The sequence below is a fragment of the Halichondria panicea genome, chromosome 8 (genome assembly GCF_963675165.1).
Source record: "Halichondria panicea chromosome 8, odHalPani1.1, whole genome shotgun sequence".
Lineage (NCBI taxonomy): Eukaryota > Metazoa > Porifera > Demospongiae > Suberitida > Halichondriidae > Halichondria > Halichondria panicea.
In genome coordinates, this window is record NC_087384.1 from 1,051,493 (window position 1) to 1,078,064 (window position 26,572).

At 41.2% G+C, this 26,572-nt stretch overlaps 5 protein-coding genes and 1 long non-coding RNA gene across 9 annotated transcripts in view; 2 read left to right on the forward strand and 4 right to left on the reverse strand.

Moving 5' to 3' along the window:
• The window catches only part of LOC135339653 (serine/threonine-protein phosphatase 6 regulatory ankyrin repeat subunit B-like), a 95,173-nt gene that overhangs the window by 20,722 nt on the left and 47,879 nt on the right, over nt 1-26,572 (reverse strand). The gene's annotated exons all lie outside the window — the stretch shown is intronic.
• Nucleotides 6,115-17,287, reverse strand: LOC135339635 (NACHT domain- and WD repeat-containing protein 1-like). Of its 2 annotated transcripts, none has more exons than XM_064535801.1 (19): nt 17,101-17,287; nt 16,933-17,031; nt 16,619-16,866; nt 16,321-16,499; nt 16,147-16,259; nt 15,819-16,053; nt 15,378-15,606; nt 14,972-15,202; nt 14,620-14,910; nt 14,340-14,553; nt 13,917-14,056; nt 13,480-13,741; nt 13,108-13,339; nt 12,700-12,855; nt 11,974-12,318; nt 11,608-11,760; nt 8,840-9,037; nt 8,249-8,404; nt 6,115-7,674 (listed from the first exon to the last, which is right to left on the reverse strand). In XM_064535801.1, the coding sequence occupies exons 1-19, from the start codon at nt 17,285-17,287 to the stop codon at nt 6,174-6,176; spliced, it is 5,169 nt and encodes a 1,722-aa protein (XP_064391871.1). In that variant the 3' UTR covers nt 6,115-6,173. The 2 variants fall into 2 exon arrangements, with proteins under 2 accessions (XP_064391871.1, XP_064391870.1); XM_064535800.1 differs by having other exon boundaries at nt 13,447-13,741.
• On the forward strand, nt 17,224-18,312 carry LOC135339829 (DNA-directed RNA polymerase III subunit RPC9-like). Its single transcript, XM_064536111.1, has 7 exons — nt 17,224-17,325; nt 17,379-17,415; nt 17,486-17,575; nt 17,630-17,668; nt 17,717-17,772; nt 17,840-17,897; nt 18,065-18,312. Exons 1-7 carry the CDS (start codon nt 17,318-17,320, stop codon nt 18,200-18,202), a joined length of 426 nt encoding a protein of 141 aa, XP_064392181.1. The 5' UTR covers nt 17,224-17,317; the 3' UTR covers nt 18,203-18,312.
• LOC135340159 (peptidyl-tRNA hydrolase 2, mitochondrial-like) lies at nt 18,217-19,379 on the reverse strand. The gene is made up of 4 exons (XM_064536483.1): nt 19,353-19,379; nt 19,034-19,101; nt 18,869-18,981; nt 18,217-18,353 (listed from the first exon to the last, which is right to left on the reverse strand). The coding sequence occupies exons 1-4, from the start codon at nt 19,377-19,379 to the stop codon at nt 18,304-18,306; spliced, it is 258 nt and encodes an 85-aa protein (XP_064392553.1). The 3' UTR covers nt 18,217-18,303.
• Nucleotides 22,059-26,572, forward strand: part of LOC135339733 (triple specificity protein phosphatase PtpB-like) — an 87,886-nt gene continuing 83,372 nt past the window's right edge. The window contains exon 1 of the mRNA XM_064535985.1: nt 22,059-22,063. The gene's annotated coding sequence lies outside the window, so the exon portion shown is untranslated. The remainder of the gene's footprint in view (nt 22,064-26,572) is intronic.
• Nucleotides 25,406-26,566, reverse strand: LOC135339856 (uncharacterized). Its single transcript, XR_010396078.1, has 2 exons — nt 25,831-26,566; nt 25,406-25,572 (listed from the first exon to the last, which is right to left on the reverse strand). It is a non-coding gene; the product is annotated as an uncharacterized LOC135339856 (long non-coding RNA).

The window sequence follows — 26,572 nt, forward strand, 5'->3', positions numbered from 1 at the left end:
TCGTAATCAAGCTACCCCTAGAGCCCATACTTTCCACAAACATGACGAATATCTATACTAGTCCATGCGATTACTTGCACCTCAGTGAAATCAGAAAGAAGCTCACTGGGGTAATTACTACAGAATCTACATTAAAGCTATACTCCGTATGATCAAGACAGCATGAATGGACTGAATTGGGGCTTCAAAATTTGAACTTTGTACCTACAGATAGAGATTGGCCAAGTTGTGATTAATTTAGCTGTAAAAACTGTTATACGCTTATATACCTTAAGTGTAATAATTATATACTATTGCCTAAACTTCACGTGAGCTAACATAAGCTAAACCAAATAGCGTAAAAAACTACAACAACAAAAGCATAAAGATCTGGTCTATAAAATCTAAAATTTTAACTTTGTTCCTTGCTCTATAATAACGAAATTGATGATCAAGTTAGCAGGGTTGAATATGACATCACTAGCATCTGTAGAAACCATCATTGTCATTGTACAGGAGTCCATCATTAGTGGCTTACTTGTTAGTGCATCAACAGAAAAATCAACACTGAGTGTGAGAGAGAAGAAGTTGCTTTGCATAACACAAGGCATAACACAAGGCATAACACAATAATAATATAATATAGTGTGTGGGAGCTATTGACACTTTTGGACTCACCACATGCATTTTTAAGAATCCAGACAGTATGCACCATGCATCAAGGACACACCTTCCTACATATTCATTACTGGCTACACTCAACAATTACAAGTACACCATATATATATCCCTAGGAGACTGAACGCTAGAGCAAAAACTAGAAATTATACGACATTAATGTATTAATCGTATAATTAGCTTCAAAGCGGAATTAATTAATTGGCCTGTTTTCTGATTGTCCATACATACACTATCAATACTGTGTAAAGTAATATCACTGATCGAGCCGTTTTCTAGCAACTCTTAGACTGTAATACAGTAGCATCTGTACAAGCTAGAGAAGCTGCATGAATATTCCTAGTACATTACTTTATTCACACACCCCCCACACACACATACTCACACCCACCCACACACTGTGTAGGAAGTGATATGCTTCAACATAACACAACATCATATCAAAACATTGCAATGTGAAATGTCAAATTAAAATTGTTACCGCCCACTCAATAATTGTGACGTTTTCGTGTCATAACTTGTCATATTTGTCATTTCCTCTTCATAATAAAATAAAAGTACTGCAGTGTAATTAGCAAACAAGGTAGCATAGATTCAAGTTAGCATCTGTACCTTTCTTCTGCAGACCAGATTATACTTTAATCTTGGTTTCTAACTCAAAATACAATGAAAAAGATAATAAACTAAGTCTGTAATCAGTTATCAGTGTCACTGTTCGGACTTTCATCCAGTCCATCAAGTCTACCAGCTATTCTCTCCATTCATAATTACTCTACTCATCATCATATCCAATATGTGTATGTTAACTATCTCTTGATGGATCGTCAGTGTCGGTAAATCCCACCAGGAGAGAGTTTTTCAGGGGCTTTCTTCAGTTCCTGGGCACTGTCTTTGCTTTGCCTTGCTTGTCTTGGAAACTTGACATCAGCTCTATGTTACAGTAGTATACCTTGGCTGTTACTTGGGCTGATCTGTCATCCTCAGTAGGTATACAGTAGTCTAGCTGGCACAATAAACTTTAGCTAGCTCTACTTACATGCACTTATGCAAAATTAACGCTGCTTAACACTAACAGGAAACTAGGCAACCCACATTCATATGAATCCTTAGGAATTACTTGTGCTGCCTAGCACCGAACTAAAGGTAAATACCCTTCCCACAAAAATTTATGATGTAAAGTATGGGACAGTCCCTTTCCAGTCACTGCAATTCAATGGTAAAACTGTCATCACTGTAATATTTCAAACCTGAAAAACACTGTATGCAGCTCATGTAGAAACTGCATGTGAGGTATCATTGGAAAGAGTAATAGCTAGATTATACAATAGAGAGCAAACTAAAATTATTTCTAGGTAAAATTCCTTCTTTTTTAGTGTTTGAAGTACAAATTGTGTGTTTTTGTCTCACTTTTTACTGCATTTGTATACTTGTAGATTAAATGTTTGATGACAACTTTTACATATTTTTTACATTCATTTGACAAAATGTTTTGATATGTAACACTAGAAATTAAATTTGAAAACTTTGTTATTATGTGAGAACAGAGAACAAAGTTTAAGTTCGACTAGGATCACAGCATATCACTTCCTACATATATCTAGGTGAAAGGCTTAACTCTTTCCTTGGCAATCTGTTGTAGAAATTACAACAACGGTAACGAATCGTTATGATGAATTAGATGAAGTTGTATGTGAGCTCCTCCCTGACAAACAAACTGTAGTCTAGGTAACGGCCTTATCAGTCAAGTAGGCTAAAAATCTGTGTCCTTTGATGTACTCTTTGTGCATATGCAGTTAAAAAAAAAAAAAAAAAAAAAAAGAAACCTTTGACTAGCTAGGAAGAGTAGCAGCAGTAGTAGATCTAGTAGGAAGAGTAGTAGTAGTAGCAGTGCAAGCAGGACTAGACTAGATTAAAAAGTTGGTGGAACGAATAACTGACCGTTTGGACGTCACCTGGCTGCCAAACTTTCATCTGGACTCTTCCCCCTGAGTAGCTGGCCTTTCTCTAAGCCACAAAACTGAGCAAGAAGCTGAAGAAGCAGCTAGACAGAGACATGTACCTAGCCTTGAGAATTGGGAGGCGTGGCTCAACTAGTTAGCCCAGCCCAGAGGAATTGTTACTGTGGGTACTGAACAACTGTAGAAGTAGGGCTACCCCTGGCTTGACTGAATTAACTAGCTGTGTCTGCTGTCTAGTTGGACCAGATTTAGCTAGATAATGGGGTAGAGAATAGTTGAGCGGTGCTGTGTGTAGCTTGAACTGTACTGGCTGGCAAGAATCTAGTAAGCACCCTATGCACTGATAACTTGTCAGAATGGAGGGTAATTCAGTAAAGCCAGGTGTATAGCCCTACTTCTACGGTTGTTCAGTACCCACGGTAACAATTCCTTTGGGCTGGGCTAACTAGTTGAGCCACGCCTCCCAATTCTCAAGGCTATGTACATGTCTCTGTCTAGCTGCTTCTTCAGCTTCTTGCTCAGTTTTGTGGCTTAGAGAAAGGCCAGCTACTCAGGGGGAAGAGTCGAGATGAAAGTCTGGCAGCCAGGTGACCTCCAAACGGTCAGTTATTCGTTCCACCAACTTTTTAATCTAGTCTAGTCCTGCTTGCACTGCTACTACTACTGCTACTCTTCCTACTACTACTACTGCTACTCTTCCTAGCTAGTCAAAGGTTTCTTTTTTTTTTTTTTTTTTTAACTACATACGCACAAAGAGATATCAAAGCTTACATCAAAGGACACAGATTTTTAGCCTACTTGACTGATAAGGCCGTTATCTAGACTACAGTTTGTTTGTCAGGGAGGAGCTCACATACAACTTCATCTAATTCATCATAACGATTCGTTACCGTTGTTGTAATTTCTACAACAGATTGCCAAGGAAAGAGTTAATTGAAGAGATGCGTAAGGTAAATGGCCAACGGGTGACCATCGTAGCACACAGTATGGGGGGACTGGTGTCTCACTACTTTCTCACTAGCTACTCAGGAATCAATAAATCCTGGAAGAAGAAGCATATCAATATAAATAATAAATAATTATTACCACCCATCTCTTTCAATACATTATTATTATGTTGTGTTATGTTATGTTGTGTTATTAATTTCCTAGACAAAGAATTCAATTCAATTCAAAAAATACGAAGAATTTGCACCGATGCACTACCACTTAGCATCATTTCTGAGAATCAATCAATTTAGGATCAAAGTAACAAATAATTAATGTGCATCTATCATGCTCATCAAATTGATCTGGAGTTTCTCCTAAGATGTAAAATAATCAAGCTACTCCTAGAGCCCATACTTTCCACAAACATGACGAATATCTATACTAGTCCATGCGATTACTTGCACCTCAGTGAAATCCAATCAACCATAATTATAGTAAGGCTTTGGAATGCTCGATCTGCCCACTACCTAGATCTACCTACTTCGTATCACCTAACTCGTCATGCACTTCATAGAAAACCACTTCGTTCCTTAAATTCAGTCCCTGTAACAGATGTATCGCGAACTGCATAAGAACTTACCAGAACTATAGCTATAGTGTTATCAATTTATCCATCTCGATCTTAATTTTGTCCCCATTAAGTATACTCAGGGGCATCATGACGTCTGTCAGTCACAATTTTCCAAGCCATTTCTTTTATATCATCACCTCACACTGTGACTGCAAAGCTTGAATAATAATAATAATGTTGCGTTCTGTCAGTGATGCAAATCAAAGTACTTGGGTATAGCTACAGCACGAATGATCGAAATGACGGAGGAGCAGCTGAGGAAGCAGTGCATGTGCATTGTATCCTGTTGGGTCTTGCAAACCTCTTATGAGCTCACTATTGTGTTTTGAAGATTGCAACCTATTGCCAAATTCAACAGGCTATAGGCAAATACATGTCACAATCTGCACAAATTACCTCATCCCAGAGGTATATATTGTATTTCTATAAATTAATGATCTCTCTAATAATAATATAGGTTTACAAGCTCCAATACAGAGATGCAGTAGTGTCTTATGTTCGTGAAGATTGTGACCTGGGGCGGAATTACCATGCATATAATTATGTGTGTGACGTTCATGCATATTAATTAGTATGTTTAATTGTCTTCATGACATAATTAAATGCATGCACAAAGCATTAAAGCATGGCTGGAGGGACTGTAAATTTAAAAGAGATTGCACAAAGTCGTTTCAGGATTTGCGTTAACGCAAATCCTGAAACTTCATCCACGTGATAACAGCAACATATTGAGGGATCGTAAATAAAATAAAATAAAGTGTAAGTGTACAAAATTTGTTTCAGGATAACAGCAACGCATTGAGCTACAGTAAGCTGGCTCAGTCACTCTATACACACCCTGAATTAAGCAATGGCTAGAAATAGAAGGACTGTAAATTTAACAGAAAGTGTACAAAATTTGTTTTAGGATTTGTGTCAACATAAATCCTGAAACTTCATCCAAGGGATAACAGCAACACATTGAGCCACAGTAAGCTGGCTCAGTCACTCTATACATACCCTGAAGCTACAGCTGGAAATAGAAGGACTGTAAATATAAAGGAGACTGCACAATGTAGTTTCAGGATTTGCGTTAACACAAATCCTGAAACTTCATCCACGGGATAACAGCAACACATTGAGCCACAGTAAGCTGGCTCAGCCACTCTATACATACCCTGAAGCTATAGCTGGAAATAGAAGGACTGTAAATATAAAGGAGACTGCACAATGTAGTTCAGGATTTGCGTTAACACAAATCCTGAAACTTCATCCACGGGATAACAGCAACACATTGAGCCACAGTAAGCTGGCTCAGTCACTCTATACATACCCTGAAGCTATGGCTGGAAATAGAAGAACTGTAAATTTAACGGAGAGTGCACAGACTCGTTTCAGAATTTGCGTCAACCATGCATTCAGACTAAACACAAATCCTGAAACCTCTGATCTGTCTCACAGGATAACAGCAACACACATTGAGCCACACTTACCCACAGTAAGCTAGCCCAGTCACTCTATACACACCCTAAAGTCTACCTAGGAATTAGCATTATTGTGATCGTATTACAAAGAGAGCAGTGGGTCTGCACAAACTCGATTGAAAATGACATGAAAAGGATGGATGGCCGGATACAGTGAGCCACAGTACATAGTACCTTAGCTAGACTAAAGATAATAAGCTTATAAAAAAATTATATAGACTGTACTCTGTTGTCAGTGGTATTGACTCATCTTAACTCGAGATTAGTTGTACCAAAACTACAGTCAGTGCAAGTGCGCAATAATTTTACCTTTGCATTTTAACAATGGAATGTATGGCCACACTCATAATGCTCTTCATTTAGGCATTTCGGATTTGTGGCACAACACGCGCTAGACTCTGGATCTACACGTAATGATCTAAAGTGCAACAGAGCATAGTGGTATGTGGTGACGTCACGCAAACCTGACCATGAATGTTTTCATACACACACAACACTGCATGCTAAACACATTTCATGCACGAACAATCAAAATCACAAAACCAGACAAGCTGATGACTTTACTACATGTACGCTGTCAGTCCTACTAGAATGTTCATGTTCTTGCATGCCCTCCATCGCCTGCTTGCTGCTTGCACTGAGTTTGTCAGTATCATTCAAGGGAGCACTAGAAAAATCTTCAGTAGTAGTGACTTGTAAAATGTTATTTTTCTGCCATTCAATTTTACCGGAGTTCTCGGAAGATGAGAGACTTTCATTCCTGTTGCCATTGACAACTTCAATCACCACGTCGATTGGATAATCCGCAGATTCCGCAGTAGATACAGCTGCCTTCTCGTCCATTGGATACACATATTGCTCTTCAGCTTCCAAAATCTCGCTAGCGGCATTCTCTGTTCCTTGGCTACCAACGCTGGTCTTGCTTTCCGTGCTCGCCGAGCTCATAGAGGAACTGGCTATTCCTTTCAATTCTTTTACGATAGGGTTGACTCCGCTCGCACTGAATTGGTGATAGGCCATCGACACCCACCCCCCAACAGTGCCGTACATTATCATCTCCCCTCGGCTGTCACTACTAATACAAGTGATCGGGAGGTCAGTTTGGAAGACAGTACAACATTCTCCAGTGCTGGTATTGAACAGGCGTATCGTTTTGTCCAGGGAGCCTGTCAGACATTGTGTGTTGTTTGATAAGAAGCTCACTGACGTCACGGCTAGTTTGTGCCCGGTTAGTGTTACGAGTCTTTGCCCTGAGGGGATGCTGATGATGCGACAGGTGGTGTCCTCACAGCCCATAGCTAGGAGCGCAGCGTTCGGACTAACAGCAGAACACGTGATTTCAGAAGAGTTGATATGAGTTTGTAGAACAACTTTTCCAGTGAGGAAGTTTCTAACACAAACTTCACCAGACCGACAAGTTGACAGAATGTAGTTGAAATCAGTTCCTTTCGCAAATGAGACAAACACAACACTATCGCTATGGCTACTCAAAGTCTTAAGTTTCTCTCCGCTGGCCACACCCCAAAATGTCAATTTCCCACTTTCTCCACCGACCACCAATAACTCTGCATCCATCGTGACATCGACACACGTTACACCGTCGTCATAACAACTGAACTCCTGCACCACCTCCCCTCTCTCTCCGTCCCAAAGCTGTACACATCCGTCACTCGAGCTGGTCAGAAAATGTTTCCCGTCTCTCATAGCATAGACTTTTGATACAGCCTCGGCTCGTAATTTCTTCATAATTCTCATCGTTGTCAGTTCGTAGATGATCACCATGGAGTCCAGCCCAGCAGACAGGCCATAGTTACAACACGGAGAGAGTGCTATTGACAAGACGTCACCTTTGTGTTGAGTGGTGGTCTTGTTATCACCTGATCTCTTGAGGTCCCATATCCGCACACGTTGATCGTCGCCACCGGTAACAAGGAGGTTTCCTTGGTCCGCTAGAGTGCAGGTATGGGCCACGCCCTCTTGCCCTGTCAGGGAGTAGAGGTACGAGCCGGAGAGAATGTCCCACACAACCAACCCCCTACAGGGGGCACAGTTGTCATTAGATGGAGTATTAATTGTTAACAATACTAACCTATGTAATTACCTATGTAATTGGACTTCTATGCATGGGCTATCAAGTCATGACTTCACTTCACTAAAAATTAACTAAAACTACATGTAAGAGATGTATTCTGTAGTCTTGAATATATGCTCACCAAGTTTTTAAAGGAAAGAAAGAAAGAACTAATGCAACGTTAGCGTACCAAATACTTACATGTACTTGTAGTAGCATACAATTAACCCTAAGGCTGTACCGTATAGAGGGTATATTTCGAGGGTATAAATGTTCGTGGTTTTCGCGGATTAGGCATGAACCGCGAATTTAATATTCCATGCATGCATGTTGCAAAAAAGGCGCTATTCCCCGAAAATTAAATCCGCGAAAACCTTTCTAAAGGCACATCCGCGAAAATTTATACCCTCGAATTATACCCACTATACGGTATATACTAATACCGTGATATCAGTACATGATTCACGACCAGTGCGGACTGATACTGACATGTATGCTAACTGTACATACATGTACTAATGAAGTGTTGACTACTTACATATGTTTGTAGGCAGCCACCACCTTATGACCAGCTGCAATGGCTAGTACAGGCTCTTCCTCATTGGGCAGCTGTAGGACACGACTTGTTTCCATGGAGACCCAGTCCCTCACCACCACCTGTCCAGATTGGGTACCTATCAACAGATACTTGAACCTGTGGGAAAACGAAGCATACATGCATGAGTAAAACTAAAACAAAGTTTGCAACATCAAGTGATACACTTTTACTTTTGTAGATCTATGATTAATATAATACCGTGTAGCGGGTAGGTTTTCACTGATTAAGCATGTACCGCGAACATGAATTTAGTATCACATGCATGCATGCTGCAAAAAGGCTGCTATTCCACGAAAGTTTATACATGACCCTCGAAATATACCTGATATACGGTAGTATGAAACATTCCCCTCTCTATACACCTCTATATTAGTAACTGCAGAGATATGCTCACAAGTACATGCAACACCTCCTAGGCCTAGTTTACCACATAAAAATGTGAGTGTTGAATATTGAGATTGAGGACTGAGAAAATAGCTACCTTATTCTGGGTACATCACTGATACTGTAATACAGAGAATATACATGTACCATTCAACTCTTGCCGTGGTGATAGCAGTGACTCTTTCCCCGCCCACCACACTCCTCCCCTCCCCAGAGATGATATCAGTGAGGCTAATACGTCCGTCCTCACACAGTGCGACCGCCCACACGTCCTCACACAGGGTGAGGGCCGTTAGAGGAGAAAGTGTCTCAGAGGTGAGCGTGAAGATCACCTGACCATACGTGCTACAGTCCAACAATGAGAGTGATACGGAATGAGAATCACATAATAAATTATTTATATGTACCCATGTACCGTACCGTATTACTAGAATACTTTGTGGGTGAAGAACCTTTGCGATTAATGAGCCAAATCAGCAGAAATGTTGACCTATTGCGATCTAACTATTGCGTTCTGACACGGATTGTGTGTATTTACCAGAATTTGCTATTTTATTGTTGCGAATTGATCAACCCTCGCAAAGTTCGCATATGTTCGATGCTTGCAAAACATTCTAGTCATACGGTATATAATATATCAGAGGAGGATAAAAAGTTCTCATTAAAATCTGCTTCCGAAGGATCTTAATTGCATTCCAATCGTCTACTCTTTCTTTGTTACCTCCAACCACAGTAAAGTTTAGAGGAAAATTAGATGATCAGAAGCAGATTTTGATTAAGAGCTTTTGACTCGGACTATCTGCAGAGGAGGTCTGACTATCCTCCTCTGCATCAGAGGAGGTCTGACATACGTGCACGAATCACTACAAGTTCAGTGCGTTGATGTCATTGCGGTCACATGATAACGTCCAGGCCAATGCACTAGCACTTGTACACACATGTTGGACCTCCTGTATGTACACAAATTTATCGTATTACTAGAATATTTTTTTGCAAGCATCAAACATATGCGAACTTTGCGAGGGTTGATCACTTTGCAAAAATAATTAATTCTCAAAAATAAAATCGCAAAACCTAAGCGTTAGTTTTCAAAGATGATAAAAAAAGTTCAACCAATTTTCTCAGATGTCGAGATACAATTGATGACACACAGCATCACTTTCATGTTTGTTTGTTTGTTTGTATATAGAGTAGGACGCCCCACTGGTTGTCCTTCCAAAAATTGTCTTTTTAAAATGTGCACAAGAGTCTCTAGCCTCGATCCCAGGCCGATCTGTCTCCAATTGAACGCTAGGTCGCCTACTAGGCCTGGTATTGATTGTATTTGGGCGTGATCTGGGCGTGGTTTTTTAATAAATTGACTCTGGTACAACAAAAAATGAATCCTCCCAACAGTGGTCTTCAACAACAGCCTCTGGGGCAGTATACAGCAGGAAATACTTCCCAGAAGACACTTCTTTGGCAGTGGCAACCAAATTTTTGTCGATTCCTTTATTGCTACTGAGCTACTGAGGATGGCAGCAGAAACACCTCTATTGTTTAGACTCCTGCCTGGTCAATTATGAGTCTCATGACGAGAGATACAAGGGGAGAGACAATTAACAAGAACAACACTTTTGTCAACAGGAGGAGCCTTGGTCCTACCTAGCTTGTAGTCCATTAAAAAGGGTAGCAACTGATATAGCAGAGAGACTTGCCATACCCCGTTGGGAACCAGATAAACACGTCCCTTCCCTCAAACAGGAGCTTGAGAGCCTGGCCTGTTCTGCCATGAGAGTGAGGCCATCTTGCTTCAAACAAACAACGCGTTGCATGCCATAGCTAGCTAGCTATAAATTGAGAACATGACACGGAGCTACATTACTGTAAGTTTTACGGGAGTAAAATGCCTCTACGTACACCTTTAGTATTACAGAAAAAAAGCAGGAAACAAAATGTGAAGAATCTCTGCTTTAGTTTCCGGTTCCTGCCACGCCCAGATACAATCAATACCAGGCCGTATTTTTCAACTTCGTTCTATTAAAAAAAAATCGGCCTGGGACCGAGGCTAAAGAGTCTCTAGAAGTTGGACTTACTCTCCTCTATTTATAGTATGTTACAGTCTGAACATATTGTGGTTTCTAGTTTTAATGAGATTCATACAATAATTGGTATATTTCTTACATTCCTGTAGAAGCAAAATGACTGCCATTAAAACACTGTTACAGTAACTGCTTTAAGGTTACGGTAAACTAATTGCTCATGAATAATTCATAAGATATTTATTTTCTTTATTTCTCATCACTACATTGTTTTTGTAACTTGCAATGATTATCAATGAAAAGAGAACATGAAACAATGCTAGCTATTATTGTAGCTAAAAGTATCTATGTCTTGTAATCCAATGAAGTGGTCTGAGGTCAGCTGGAAAAAACTGAGTATTTTGTCGTCAAATTTTGCTGGCTGCATAGCTTCTAGGTTGTCTTTCTGACCAGTATTCGATGCCTAAAGACTTACTGGAGGGCGAGTCGAAGAGATTTTGTTCATAGAGACCTTACAGCAAAAAATATATCCTTGTTACTACTCTACAGTCGCCATTATTAGCCTACAAACACAGCTAGAAATGGCCGTAACTTTGTTTCAACTTACTCTCTTGGGAAAAACTCTTCGAGTCGCCCTGCCCCTTTATTCGTATAATAAGAAACAGCAGACTATATGGTAAGGAGGGGTTTCCTGATGCTTAGAATTGACGACAAGTGACCATTGCCAGATGAGAGCCATTTTACTAGTGAACTGCATTGAACACCCACGCAAATTTGAGCGTGGGTGGGAACTGTATACCGTAACCTTAACAAGTGGATGCAAGATTCACCACCACGCACACCCTTGTTGCTATGACACCATGCGATAGCTAACACAAACATGAAGAAACTTACTTGCTCTCAATATCAGTATTCCAGATTTTGATGGTTTTGTCTGAGGACCCGGATATGATTTTCTGCCCATCATTGGTAAGAACCACGGCACTCACAGCTCCCCTGTGACCCCTCAACACACACAGGCACTCAGCCGTAGCCACAAGCCAATGTCTGCAATAAGGAATAGATTCTATCTGCTACAAAGATAATTGGTGAAACCCCCAATCTTAAAATCGTAACTAAGCTCTTGCTATTGCTTCAAAAACGGTGGATTTTGACTAAAAAGCTAGTGATCTAAACACATTGTTAATAGTATCCATCTTTAGAATTTAGTGAACTCAAACTCAAGTTACAGGCACTCAAAGGCAGCTTAAGAACACTGACCTGACGGTGTTGTCAGCGGATCCAGATGCTGCATATCGGCCATTCAAGGTGAGCGCTACACTCAGCACTTTGTCTGTGTGACCATCAAACGTCTTTATCACTCCGGTGCTCTTTACATCCCAACTCTTCAGTGTCTTGTCCTCAGAGGAGCTGATTACAATCATTGACAGACTGTTGTCTGCCGAGCGACGTACAACAGTGGATGCTAGGCTAGTTATCAATCCTCTGTGTCCCTCCATGGTGACCAGTAGTGGCCCCCCAGGCAAGTGGTAGAGAGGGTGTAGGGGAGTGATGGCTGGACAGTAGTCATCAAAAGCTCTTAACAAAATCCCTTTTAGGTTGGGCCTGTACAAAGAGTACATGTAGGTAGGTAAGTACTAGAGTTGGCTCTGTACTAGAGTTTTGTTCCAAATTCAGCGGTTTTATGATTTTCCGAAAGCTTAGAAGGAGCTCGTTCATATGGTATGCTCAAATCACAAATTTGGAACGGGACATTTTTCGGAAAAAGACTATAATTATATGTATGGTATTTTGCCAAAAGCAGGCCCAAAATAGATTTTCGATTTTAACAAATTATCTGAAAGGCCTCTCAGAAAATTAACGTTATTGGACAAACAGACTAAAGTTATGGCGTTCTATTTAACGCTACATACATTACAACTACAATTTAATGTATAATTCATGAGCCTCTCTCTATGGTGCACACAAATTCAATTCTAAGCGTACCATTGCCATGGTGATGAGCCTCTAACGTGTGGCAGTAGTCGTCCCAGTAGCTGTGAGGATAGACAGAGCTGGTCACGACACAGGGCCTCCACTGACTGGCTCAAGGCATCCCTCAACAGTACTAGCTCATACTGGGAATCACTAGCACCAGCACTCCTGTAAGTATACCAAACGAAAAATATTAATTCAAAACACAAAACACCTCTAGCTGTTAATATACATGTAATAGCATTCTTATGTTGTTATCTTATTGTACTCCTGATAATAGCTATATCTTCAAAGCTTCTTATGCATGGTTTTCATTTACTGTATGTGCAGAAGAATTTGATTGCAATAATTATTGTCTGTAAAGCACACTGCATGTACGTTACCTCTACATTACAAAATGACATCACAACTGCTCCTCACCTGGCTAACGGCACTAGTGGTAACACAGCTGCAAACTCTGCCACCAGATCCAGGACAGAGATACTGACAATACTCGCCTTCAGCCACTCGTAGTCAACCAGCAGTCGCTGCAGCTCATAGTGTCTCCGGGCGAGCATTAGGAGGTGTGGCAGTAAGTGGAGCTTACGAACATTGTATAGACCCAGCTCATCACTCACAACCACCGGCTGTTCAAAATGAAGCTTCTCTCCATCTGCACAAATAAACAAAAAGCAGCATATTAATATTACACTATTTTCAACGGGAGCTTCGAGTTTACTAAAATGTGTAGGATCACATAATACACATAGCTACTTGTACCTGTTTCGTCAGCAGTCCTCTGAAGTAGCCCACCTGCAAAGTAGTTGGCGAGTGTGTTGTAACGAGCCTGAGCAGTGGGTGGGTAGGAGAGGTAGGCGGAGACTGCAGCCTCGTGTAGGTGGTGATGGGACCAACGCAAGACTAGTGATCCCCCACACCCACTGTGGTAGTCGAGGAGTGGCCTGAGGGCACGATGGAACATGGCCGTGAGGAGCGGGGGGATGGCTGTTAGTGTGTGGGTGTCAGTAGTGGGGGTGTGGAGTGGGCGCCACTTTTGATTGACCTCTTGCATCACCTGAGTAGGATTCACAGAAAGTGATATTAATACATCGGAAATAAAAAAATGTATGATAAGTGATGTTACGGCTTCGTATAATGTACATTACACTTAGTAACTGACATCCATTGTAACAGTGCTAGCCTACTACATGTACTGTCATACCTCATCATCACATGATGTACTGTCATACCTCATCATCACATGATAGCACGTCCAGGAGCTCCATTTCAGTGAGGCCATCCCTTGAGGCCGTGATGTAGCCGAGTGCACTCCTCGTAAACACCCTCCCTAACCTGTCCTCCACATCACTGAAAAACTGCTTTGTGATTCCTACAATGGATTTGTGAATATTTGAGTATGTGTGTACAGTGGGTATGTGTGTACATGGGTATGTGTGTACATGGGTATGTGTGTACAGTGGGTATGTGTGTACAGTGGGTATGTGTGTACATGGGTATGTGTGTACATGGGTATGTGTGTACATGGGTATGTGTGTACAGTGGGTATGTGTGTACATGGGTATGTGTGTACAGTGGGTATGTGTGTACATGGGTATGTGTGTACATGGGTATGTGTGTGCTGTTACAGTAATAGATCTATGTACGTAACTCACCGCTCAAGTCAGCGATTGGTGTCCAACTGCTGTTCCACTGGTAGGAATGCCATAAGGTGACCTCTCTTAGAAGAAACTGCAAATACAGTGGATTTCTATACTTTAGAAAAGCATCAAGGACCACTTTTTCCTGAGTTCCTGTTAGCATCCTCCCCCTTATTTTGAGCGAGTGATTCAACAGCTGCTTACAATCAGAGCTACTCAGCTCAGCTACCTACAGTTGGAGTTAGGCTATGGGACTACACACACACACAAACAAAAGATCAACGTTTTAAATTACCTCAATGAAGTTCTCCTGATGAGTTGATAGCAGGCTCTGCAGTACGGGAAAACAGCTGTATTTTGTTTCTGAGGAAGTGGACAGGACAATCTTGACGTGCTCTGGTAGGTGTAGTGGTAGCCATGACAACCCGAGAGCTCCATCTTCTGGTGATAGCTCATCCACACCATCCAATAGCAGAATAAGTGGTTTATCGCTCGAGGAAAATGCTAACAATCGACGCAAAGCCTCACAAAGTGGTCTGTAACCATTCGGCAATTCAACGATCTCTTGCTTGTATATAACACGAAGCTGTAGACAGAGCACACACTCACAATGCACACATAGTGAATATAGAACTGGTCTCTCTCACTTGTTTGCAGATGTCCAGTAGAAGATGTCTCACACATTGAGCATTAGGTGTGGCTCTGATGAACCGCAACACGATGGCTGCTCTCTTGAGGGAACTAACAGTTCCCAGCATGCAAGCTACCCCCGCCATCAGGCTAGTCTTACCACTACCCACACACCCGTGCAGGACGAGAGGAGTCATCGACAAACCTCCAAGGTAGTCAAGAATACGGGAGGTGATAGGTGGTCGATCCTATTATAAGAAAAATGTATCATATGAGTACACATAATTTTTGAAAAGCAGTAAATTTAGACTTACTCCTGTTTATAGGACCACATTTCATGTACTTTTATGGGACTATTTTATCCTATTTTTTATCCTATTTTTCTACTGGAAAGTTCAATCATAAAGGTTTCAATGAGCTCACCATAAACCCGAGACTCTTCCTCTTGCAGTAGCTGGCATGGCAGAGAATCTCGTGGGTCACACCATCGCTATTCTGCAGGTGTCCAGTGAAACCACTGGTAACCATAGACTGTAGGGCAGTGAGTAGCTGCTCTGTGAGCTGGGTGAGATGGTCAGTGTGTGTCTCTGTGTCCACTCCCTTGCCCTTAGCCCACTTCAGGGAGAACTCAAAGATGTTGGTAGAATCAAGTCTGTCAACACACAAATCCAGTTGTTAATACCTTTAATTATAGGCAATTAAGCCTTTAATTATTGTGAATAATATAGCTATAATTTATTTCACTAGGCAAGCTTAATGAATGCCACGCAGCTAGGTTATAGCTCTACAGCAGACTACATTAATTATTATTAAATACAATGAATACAATGCCCTGGTAGATAGAGAGAGACTGTATGTACTCACCCCACATATTTGGCTGGCATCCTGGCCTCCTTGAGATGGTTCAGTATCTTGAGTGTCTCTTGATCAAACTCCGCCCCTCTCTTCCCCTCCACCAGGTCAGTGTAGGCGGCCAACATCCGGTCGCCTGATGGCCGCTGCTCCTGGAGATCTGTGAACGTGCGTTTGAGCCACAGACAGGATTGGTTTGGATCCTTGGTCATGTTGAATATTCCCAGGCATACCTCCTCTTCGATCACTGCAAATGGAGGGGGGAGATGATTTGATCACCAGTAACAGCCCATGTTTATTTGTCAAGAATGGAATATTCTACATGTTTTGGTTCACATACCTGACATGGTATAATGTTGAGCTTTGGAGATGTCTTTACCGAGAGCCACCTTTGCTGCCTTCCTGGTGGTCCTGGACAGTGACTGGTGGATGGACTTCCATTCCTCATGAGACCTAGAGTGCAGTAAACAGTCATCAACACACATCCGAGGTTACTGTACACACAGGAGCTTACATTCCACTACGAGACTGCAGGACATACTGTGGAGGGAGGGCGTTTGTGTCTTGCCTGTACCATTGAGTCACCAGCTGTCTCATGCTGTGATCGTCAATGGCTGCTAGCAACAATTTGAAATCTCTCTCTGGAATATGTTTGTGGAGAGCCTTGTGGCCGTACCTCTGAGCCAGCAGAGTCTATAGACAAATCGACAAAATACTATAATAACTTTTACAGTGGCTTTACGTTACAGGAGTGAATAGTTTGAAATGGGGGAAGAGGAGAAATGTTTAAATTATCGAAAAAACAATCTTACCACAAAGGTTGGACCCACTGACACTTCCTGACAGAGTTTGATTTCGTCTCTGGCCATTTCCAGTAACCCTCTTGTCTCCAGCTCGTAGGCCATGCTGTCGCTAAGGGCCTGGGGTGTGGGGAGGGGCATGGTGGACGGTACCTCTCGAAACAGGTCCACAACTACGCATTGCAGTCCCAGAAAATGGCAGAACTGACGTAATCGAGGGTACACATGAGCGGCCAAATGTCTTTTCTCGACAATGGAGTCTGAGACAATGAGAATAATGATACAGAGTATATTCTTCTAGTTTCAACTTTGAGTCAGCTGCTGACCTGAAAGTTCAGAGGAGATATAGATCCTGACAGTTTTGTAGAGTGGCTCTTGCTTGAGCGAGAGGTCACCATTGTAAATGTCATCTGTTTCTCTATTTCCTGGTGAAGTGTATTGTACATGTCATGGTGGTTGCAGAAAAGGGGGTGGGGCTGGTCCTAGCAACTTACTGAGTACAGAGGCGGCCCTGCTTGTGTCTTGAGGGAAAGAAACTGCCCTCACAGAGTCCATCTTTATTGCAGCGTAGATGTAGACGCTCTTGATGACAGCTAGAGCTGCTTGTGAAGGGCTTAGGAAAAGAGACAGCACTAGCGAGATAAGATCTAAAAGGGGTGTGGCGATAGGATCAAATGCCATGTGGCCTGTGCAATAGGAGATATCATCACAATGGAAATGTAAATCTCTTCTTGTGTGTTCTGTAATAATCTGACTATTTTGTTCCATGCAGTATTGACAAGAATGTGGCTATGCTCTCAAACTTTGAGGTAAGAACACTAGCTAGCTACTAGTGAACAAGTCGTCATGTCACATCATTCTCGATCTCGCCCACAACAGGTGCACGACCTCCTGGCAAGCTTACAGACAAATACAAAGGGAAAGAAACCAAACGGTCGAGCACAAAACCTTGCCACAATCACATACGAAGTGAGTGATACATTTTTGTCTGATTTTCTCTTCGTTAAACTATTCAAATTTTAGACCAACGAGTATCTGTCCAAGACTCCGTGTGCACTACAGGTACAGTATAGTGTGTAGGCATATCATGTGATTCACAATGCCTGACAGGATGCAAAGATCATCAAAGACTTCCTAAACGACCTAAAATTAGTCAAGTTAACAAAGTGAGCTTAAACTACCATTTATTTTAGTATTTTAGAGGACTATCTTCATAGTCCTATCCATTTATAGAGCTGAGAAACTGCAGCTGTTGAATCTGAGACCAGTCACACAAGTGGAGTTGCAGCTGGTGAGTTTACTAATGTGTGTATTGCCACGACGACCCTAATGATCGTACTGTGTCTGAAAACACCCCCAACTGAATTTGCATAGTTTTGTACCATTTTGTGCAATTGCCACCAGCTCCATGCAAGGGACTTCCTAATAATTGATGAGTGTCTCTCTCTCTGTACCCAGTTAGTTGAAGAGATGGAGGAGCGTCTGAGTGAAGAGGAGACGACTGCTCTACTGGAGAGAGTGGCCGCTCTGCCCTGTCCACAACCTGAGCAACCCGAGCCACCAGTAGAGAGTGATACCATGGACACCAACTCTTGACAATCATTGTGTTTTGTTAATATTAATATTCTTTCCAATGTAAAATTCACATAAAAAAGTCACAAAATAAATACATGTAGTACTGTTATTATATTCTACGGCTATAACAGTTTAAGGTGTCCTGTTGTCGTGTCCACCTTTTCCACTGGACCTGCATGTGTGTGGGGAAACATGTGACTACTACACAAGTATAGTTGACGCAAATTAGATCCCACTTGAGTGTGTTTAGCAGAGAACTACCATGAGCAATAGTTCCCGGTAACCATATTATAATTATTGCTTGAGGATAGAGGATAGCTAGTGATGTAATGTTGGTACATGTATTTGGCCGAAATTCGCAAAATCTAAATATGAATCATTGATGACACCTTTTGAAAGGTCTCTTTCTATAGTTGAACAGCCATAACTTTAGTATTGTTGATCCAATTTCAAAGCTTCTTTCAAATGATGTGATTCAATTTGGCATTTTTCACCATGGTACATTGTAGCTTAGTTAGCCAATGAAAAGTGGGACCTAAAGCAGTTAGATCATGGGCATGAATTGCAAAAGTCTATAATTGTGTTATAGTTGAGGGCATAGTACTACACAAGTAATGACACAAAATATCATATGAACAGTAGAGTGCATTAGATAACAAAACACCTGTAGCTAGTATATACCCTCACCTGGTCCAATACAGAGCACTGTCTTAGAGCCTGGTGCGATCTGAGTGCGTCCAGCATCCCTCACAACGTGAGTGTTGAGACCTAACTCCCTAGCATGTTGCCTCACATCCAGTCTGGAGGGGGAGGGGCAGATAAGTATACGCTACTAGTACACGGTATACTTACAATGTTTGCTCGTCAGGAGTCTTGACAACGACCTTTGTACACCCTGTGTTCTCCCAATGACTGACCACCTGTGTGAGAGGACAAATCATAAATTATGCAAAAATCACATTACCCCCGCCCCCTCACACACCCAACATCCGCCCACTCAACCCTCACACACCCATTACACATATCTCACACATAACTATGTACATACCTCAGCTGCAGGTTGGGTACTCATCAGTTGCTTGTATGCTCCGATAGCAGCATGACTATATACACTACATGGAAAACAAGCATACATTTATATGAATATATCGCTGTTAAAATGACGGCTCACTTGAGCAGCAATCTTCCCCTTGCCCATCTTCAGATCGTTTCCTCACTACAAACACCATCTTGCAAGGTCATTGCAGAAGATGGTGGATCAATTGCTTACGACCAGGGGGCAACTTCGGCAGGCAAGCAGCTATGAAGTTGATGTAAATTGTATGAACTACTCTGGATACAGTAGTGTTGTTCAAAATGATGTTGGAAAAAAGCACAAAATTCTTGATACAGGATGCGGAACTGGCCTAGCTGGTGAATTGCTTTTAAATTCTATATCAACTCCACAAGCAATTCAGCTTTATGGTGGTGACATTAGCACTGAGATGTTGAAGATAGCAAAATCGAAAGGAATTTACACCGAGCTGCAAGTCATCAACCTGAAAGAGGAACTGCCATACGAAGCCAATAGTTTTGACAGTGTTATCTGTGTTGGTGCATGTGTTTGGGATCGGACATTGTGGCCTGGAATGTTTGCCAAACATCCTCCGTGTTCTCAAGCCCGGCTGTTTCTTCATTGCAACAGTTAACGAAAAAGTGTTCGACCTCACGACAGCTGAAGAATGGAAAAAGCAGATATCAACATGCAACTGTGAACTGTTAGAGAACACTAAAATACCGTACCTATAGATTATGCAACGCTTTTATTCTTGTTGTTCGTAAATTGATTCAGAACTAATAATATTGATCCTTAAAACAAATATTTGGTTGTTGATCTAGTCTTTGAAATGTGTTTTAGCATCAGTTCCACGTAGCCTTTGTGCCTATTTTTTTGTATCATCAGTGACCTACAGTGAGTAGAATGTACTGCATGGATGGGATGATAATTTTTATGACTGCATCTGAAGATCAAACATTTACGATAGGTCATTACGAGTACCGTACATGATTTTGGACTTGTAGTTTGGGAAAATTCTAATGCCATGCTTTGAAAAGGTCATTTCAAACCAAATTATTAAAACCTATATTATTATATGAACAGTGGACATTGAAAAGCTAGTACAGTATGATGTGTCCGTTTTTGGCTGCAAGACATAGCTGCAAGACATAGGTTCTAGTGGAAAGCTGGACCTGCATGATTATCAGGTCCAGTTTTCCCCACTTCCACTAGAACCTATGATACTAGAACAAATCAAAGCTGTCATGCCGGATAGGAGTACCTTTGGTGGTGTCAGTATATTAGCAGTAGGAGACTTTTTTCAATTACCCCCCGTCTGTCAAACACCTGTTTTTTTAGTGTCGTCAATGATAGTTATGCTAAACTATATACAACTTGGGTTCATTATGGTTAGATGAATTTCAAATGATTGAGCTAGATGAGATTATGAGACAAAAGGGTGAGACTTCGTATTTTGTGAACTTCTGTGTAGGATTAGAACTGCTATACACACAATGACAATGACATCGATGTGCTCAAGTCTAGGGAAATTACTCCTCAAATGCCCAATTACCCAAACCATGCTCTACATGTGTATAGACTCAATGCTGACGTTGATGAGCGTAACATGACCATGTTGAATGCCTTGGTTCCAGAAAATCAGCAATACTCTATAAAGTCTCGTGATTCTAGAGCTGCATGGTCAAACTATAGCCACATCAACCTGTCAACCCTGTCTGACAAGAGATCAGAAACTAGTGGCCTACATTGTGTTTTGAAAGTTGCAATTGGTAGCAGATGGGCTAGTGAATGGTGCTAGAGGTGAAATAGTCGATATAGTGATGGCTGCTGGTAAGGTTACACACATTCTTGTAAATTTTGATCACCCTAATGTAGGAGCTAAGGCCAGACAAGGTAGTCAATTTTTGCAAACGTTCCCAACTGCTATTCCACTAGTAAAACACGAAGCTATTTTTAAAGCTAAAGGTTAACGAGGTTCTGAAATTACTCGGTTACAGTTCCCATTGACTCTAGCTTGGGCCACTACTATATACACAAGGTACAAGGTTTAACACTCGATGAAATTGTGGTTGACATGAAAGGTAGCCGTTTTAGCTCTGGTCAAGCCTATGTAGCATTCAGTCGTGTTAAAAAGCTTGAAGGCTTGCATGTATTGAACTTTAATGAGAAGGTTATTAAAGCGAGTGATGACGTTAAGACTGAAATGTCTAGATTAAATGATATGGTACTGAGCCCATTGTCTGTATACATATTATGTCCCGAGGATCATATCATCATTGCATTACTCAATGTTCGATCACTTCTACCTAAAGTACCATACATTAAATGTGACCAATTGTTTACTTCAGCTATGATTCACTGTTTTACTGAAACTTGGTTACAGTCTGAATTATAGAAAGTCCAGTAATACACACAAAACCCATCAGTGCATGTATTAGACTTGATAGAGCGTTTGGTGATAGAAAAGGTGCATGGGGTTTTGATTATAGCTTGCCATCAACTATTGAACTAATTGAATTTTACAGTTTCGAACAAGATGATGTTCAATATCCAATAGAAATAATGTGTGCTGTGCTTGGACTACTTAATGGCAAACACATTCATTTAACTCTGGTCTACAGATCTCCAACTGTTTCTAAAAGTGTTTTAAACATTATGCGTGCCCTAGTCATCTATACAAAGCCTTCCTATGATATCCATTGTCCTAGGTGACTTTAATTAATGTCGACATTCTTACCAACACAAATTCACAATTAGAAACGTTAATGCTTGATCATGGTTTTTCTCAGTTGATACACACTCCCACTACAGACACAATCGTATACTCTTATAGACCATGTCTATTGCAATAGCCCAGAACCAGAGCGTGTTGATACAAACGTTACTGATGTTTACTACTCAGACCATGATGCAGTTCTATTTTCCATTCCCCTTGAATATAGATATCTCTATAGCTGTTTTATAACTATATGCATGGTTCCATTTAATATGCTCTCGCTTAACCACTAAATGCCATACATGCATGCACCTCAGCCTATATAATATTGTCTTATCAGTCGTCTAGCAAACTATCTTCTGCTAAACGTGTATATGTTCTGAGACAAGTTGCTAACAGGTTGAAACCAGTGCATTTTATACAGCCTCTTCGGCTAGATTATCTCTGCCTGGTTTCAACCATGATATGACTGCAATAGGGTTATGGGGTTTATTAAACATTCATTAATTTTAAGCATTCATTATTCTGTTATTGTACTGTTGTTACTGGCTTGGCCAATCACTTGCAAGTGATCCATTCTTTTGTATGACTCTAATGACTCAAATGACTCCCTAAAACATATCATGCTGTACATGCATTATTCTGGGTAAAAAGCGAAAAGGGAGAGCCCAATGACTCAAATGTACGGTGGCCCTGAGGTACACACCTATACTCCATTTTTCATTTGCGGTTCATTTCGCAGTTCAACTGCTCTTCTGCAGTTCAACTACGCTTCTGCAGTTCACCGTGCAGTTTACTTTGCAGTTCGCTTTTGCAGTTCGCTTCTGCAGTTCGCTTCTGCAGTTCGCTTCTGCAGTTCACTTTTGCAGTTCTCTTCTGCAGTTCAACTTAGCCTCGATCCCAGGCCGAGTTTTCGCTTTTATAATGGTTAGGCGAACAACTGGGCCTGGTACTAGTTGTCTGCGCATGCGTCAGTCGTTTGTCAGATTCTGACGAATGGATATTCTCGTTCACTTTCGTGACATTTATATTCGTGTACTATCGTGTACTAGAAGTCAGTTCCCGTTTTATCATTATTGGAATCGATTGGAATGGCTCTTAGCTGAAGCTTCTCTCTTCTCTGAAGCTTATTCTGAAGACTGAACAACAAGGGAAGAGGTATAAAGCTTTGTCAAGCTTGTTAAGGTCAGATATTTTTGTGTGGGCCCTATGGCCGGCTATGCTATCAAGTCTTGTTCATGTTTGGCAAGAATGTAGGTAGACTATAGTTTCATCATTAATATGGTGGATCAAGTGAAGAGTGTGAGCTAGAGAACTTGGTGCTGCCATCATCAGCTCGTCGACAATGACACTATAACCTGTTTAATACGAGAAATTTAATATGTATAGATCTATATACACGTATTTAAAATGTCTACTTCTCTGTACAGGAGCAATGGCTAATATCCAGCTATCCCAACAGTGCTCCTCTTGGCTATACTAACGGACGAGACTGGACAGTTTGAGGTAAGGGTTTAACCGTCTTTGGTTTCTTTTAATATTGTCCTATACTCACAGGACTGGAGTATGACCTGCTCATTCGAGCGTTGCTGGGTAGCTCAGAGACATCAAGAGAATCTACGTTTTCTCAAGCAAAATTTAACTGAGTTACGAGTTGGGGCCTAGAATCAGAGAAGTCCAGCAGCCTGCTAAATCTTTTTGAAACGTAATTTGAAGGCATTCAATCATCCTGAAGTTGCCCTGGGTCACTGTAATTGTGCTGCAGCACAACTGGCAACTCCCCAGGCCTTTGTGAAGCAGCTCCCTATGTGCATCTTTTGTGTACTCACTCTGTGCATTTTCTGTGTACAAATTTCGATTATTGAAATATTTTTGCTGACCACAAATATACAATGAAATTTGACGCATGCGCAGACAACTAGTACCAGGCCCAGTTGTTCGCCTAACCGTTATAAAAGCGAAAACTCGGCCCTGGGATAGAGGCTACAGTTCAACTATGCTTCTGCATGCAGTTCACTTTTGCATTTCGTTTTGCCAGAGATACAAAAGAAAGGGGATTGGAAACGAAATTTTTACGAAATTTTTGCGTGAAGCATTCCGCGTTATAGGGCGTGGCTAAAACTACAAAGGATTATATTTATAGTCAGCATGCTCATTACCTGTCTTGACTGCTCTACAATGTGCTGTACATAGAAACAGTGAAATTGATCATTTTTAATGTTGATTTTTCTAAAAAGTAAAGAGAATTTAGCTCTAAAAAGTCGACTAAGCAACGCAGCCACTATTACTAGACAAATAAATGCTATGCAAGAAGAAATAGCCTTTACTATGAAGTCGTAGGAGGGACAGGCCCGTGGTGTGTCTAAAAGTATACTAAAGCAGTTTAAAGGACTATACTGCAAACGTTTATGAACAGTACAGCTTATTTATAGCATGAAGCCATTCTATGTAGCACTTAGATACATAATAACCAAGTCAAGCAATGTCCTTTGCTGTTTTGACTTCACAGGAGGGACAGAGAAAAGTTGACATAGAGTAATTCAAGCTAAACTCAAAAAAATTGGAAACAGAGTAAAGACAACGGACTTAGAGCTTGTCAGTGGTATAAGCTTACTTCTCTCAAGTATCTCCCAGGCCCTGAGTGATCTCTAGTGGATAGGAGAGCTAGAAACCAGGGATACAAAACCGTAGCGCAGTCCTCCATGTAATTATTTGCGAGCGCAATAATTACACGGAGTGCTTCACCGGATGTCAGTCCTTTTACATAGGGCGTGGGCGGTCGTTTCCAATCCCCTTTCTTTTGTATCTCTGCTTCACCGGATGTCAGTCCTTTTACATAGGGCGTGGGCGGTCGTTTCCAATCCCCTTTCTTTTGTATCTCTGGTTTTGCAGTTTGCTCTGCTTTTGCAGTTGTCTGGCTTCTGCTCAATCACATGTGCTTTAATAAGAAACAAGTAAGAGCATGTTATTATGCAGCACTAATAGCTAGCTAGCTAGCTATGTCTCTGCTGTGTCTGTCTGTGTTTAACGTTTATCATGGCACATTAATCTACACAACAACTCAACTGGTATAGCCTATAGGGTAGGATGTATGCAGATATTAAATACCCCAGATCTGTTGATAAAATACTTTTACTCGTGGAGACCCTACAAACTAATCGTTCAAACACAGACTGCAGAGATATTAAACACACAGCTATAGCTAGCCAGCATAATATTCTCTTGCCTGTTTCTTATAAGTTGTACTCGCCTCCAACTTTTAATTGCTTCCGGAAGCGGGGGCGTAGCCTTATTGCAGCTCTACGTACCAGTGTGTGGTACAGACAGTGCTGTGGTATTAGTGACAGTATATATATACTGCTCTGAATGGCACCGTGAGGGAAATTAAAAATCAAAAGTAACTGCGGGAAATCCAATAAGAAGCTTTTTCAACTTGGTTCGTTGCACATAATTATGGGATATCGAACAGTTTTTATAATTCATTTTCAACACGCAATGTACAAAACACACGTACACAATAATAACCACACATTAGGGATAAAGCTAATCTAAGAGTTCTGTTCTGATATATCTACAGTCGATATGGAGTGCTGTATTACGTGCACCTTCTCACAGCTCCTGTGCATGGAGGCAATAAAGAATGAGTTAGTGTGTGGGTGGCTAATCACAGTTCAGTAACCTTATATCAATGACTGGTGGGTGTAGGACGTACAGTTTTCAGTTTGACAGTGAAACACCATGCAGTATAGGGGGGACACACATAGAGTGCATGCGCACACACATGCACCTATATACTGAGTGGTATGGGCATAACTTCCCCACATAAGACACAGTGTTGGGAAGGTTTGGTGACACTACGATAAGGGGTACACTCACTTTCAAGTACTGGCAGACTAGGTCAGCAATCTCCCCTTTTCTCAGTTTTACTAACATCTCCAGAAGGGCCCTGAATGTTGCTTGTGAGCGCTGTTTTCCTCTCCAGATTTTCAAACACTCAATCATAGCTAGGTGGTTACTCTCATTTTTTTTCAACTGGACATTACTTTGCTCGCCAGGGGTTAATTTCATAGCATCGACATAGAGCTCCACATTATCGAAACAGGGAGCCAAATATGATACGTCTTCTTGCTGGATTTCCCTGTTGACTTGGGCAGTAGTGAGCGGACATGTGTCCATCAGCTGTTGAAGAGCTGTACTCACTGGTTGAGCAGATGATCCTACAGTATGAAAATTAAAATAACACACTCATGCATATCCCGCTATATGATACTAACAACAAAACAACCAATTTACACACTAGTCGTGACGACAAAGAATGAGTGAAAAAAGTGTGATACTATACTCTACTTGACAAGAGGCCAAATATAGGAAAAGTGTAGGAAAAGTGTATCTCTAACAAATTTTTGTGGGGTACAAAATTCGTTCAACTCGAAACAATGATTATTTTGTGGTAAAAAATTTCATTGCAACTTCATTGCCTGCACTGCATGCCACGCCTATGTTTTTGTGGAGGTCAAAAATTACCCGCTATATATACGTATGTGTTTGTGTAAAAATCGTGCTGAAAACTGCCTGGGGCTGTATGTTATTTTTCTATGTATTGTACAGCTGTTGACTA

What these genes read in the sequence shown, in the direction of transcription:
- LOC135339635 (XM_064535800.1), bottom strand. Translation starts at nt 17,287, where the DNA reads ATGGCATTTGATCCTATCGCCACACCCCTTTTAGATCTTATCTCGCTA. An exon ending in CAGTGGGTCCAACCTTTGTG is followed by an intron (nt 16,500 to 16,618) that starts GTAAGATTGTTT and finishes ATTTGTCTATAG; the next exon opens with ACTCTGCTGGCTCAGAGGTA. An exon ending in GTGGCTGCCTACAAACATAT is followed by an intron (nt 7,675 to 8,248) that starts GTAAGTAGTCAA and finishes TGCCCCCTGTAG; the next exon opens with GGGGTTGGTTGTGTGGGACA.
- LOC135340159 (XM_064536483.1), bottom strand. Translation starts at nt 19,379, where the DNA reads ATGGGCAAGGGGAAGATTGCTGCTCAA. An exon ending in AGGGGAAGATTGCTGCTCAA is followed by an intron (nt 19,102 to 19,352) that starts GTGAGCCGTCAT and finishes CCTCTCACACAG; the next exon opens with GTGGTCAGTCATTGGGAGAA. An exon ending in AGTGCTCTGTATTGGACCAG is followed by an intron (nt 18,354 to 18,868) that starts GTGAGGGTATAT and finishes ACACACATGCAG; the next exon opens with GTCCAGTGGAAAAGGTGGAC.
- LOC135339829 (XM_064536111.1), top strand. An exon ending in TTGCCACAATCACATACGAA is followed by an intron (nt 17,576 to 17,629) that starts GTGAGTGATACA and finishes TTCAAATTTTAG; the next exon opens with ACCAACGAGTATCTGTCCAA. An exon ending in CACAAGTGGAGTTGCAGCTG is followed by an intron (nt 17,898 to 18,064) that starts GTGAGTTTACTA and finishes CTCTGTACCCAG; the next exon opens with TTAGTTGAAGAGATGGAGGA.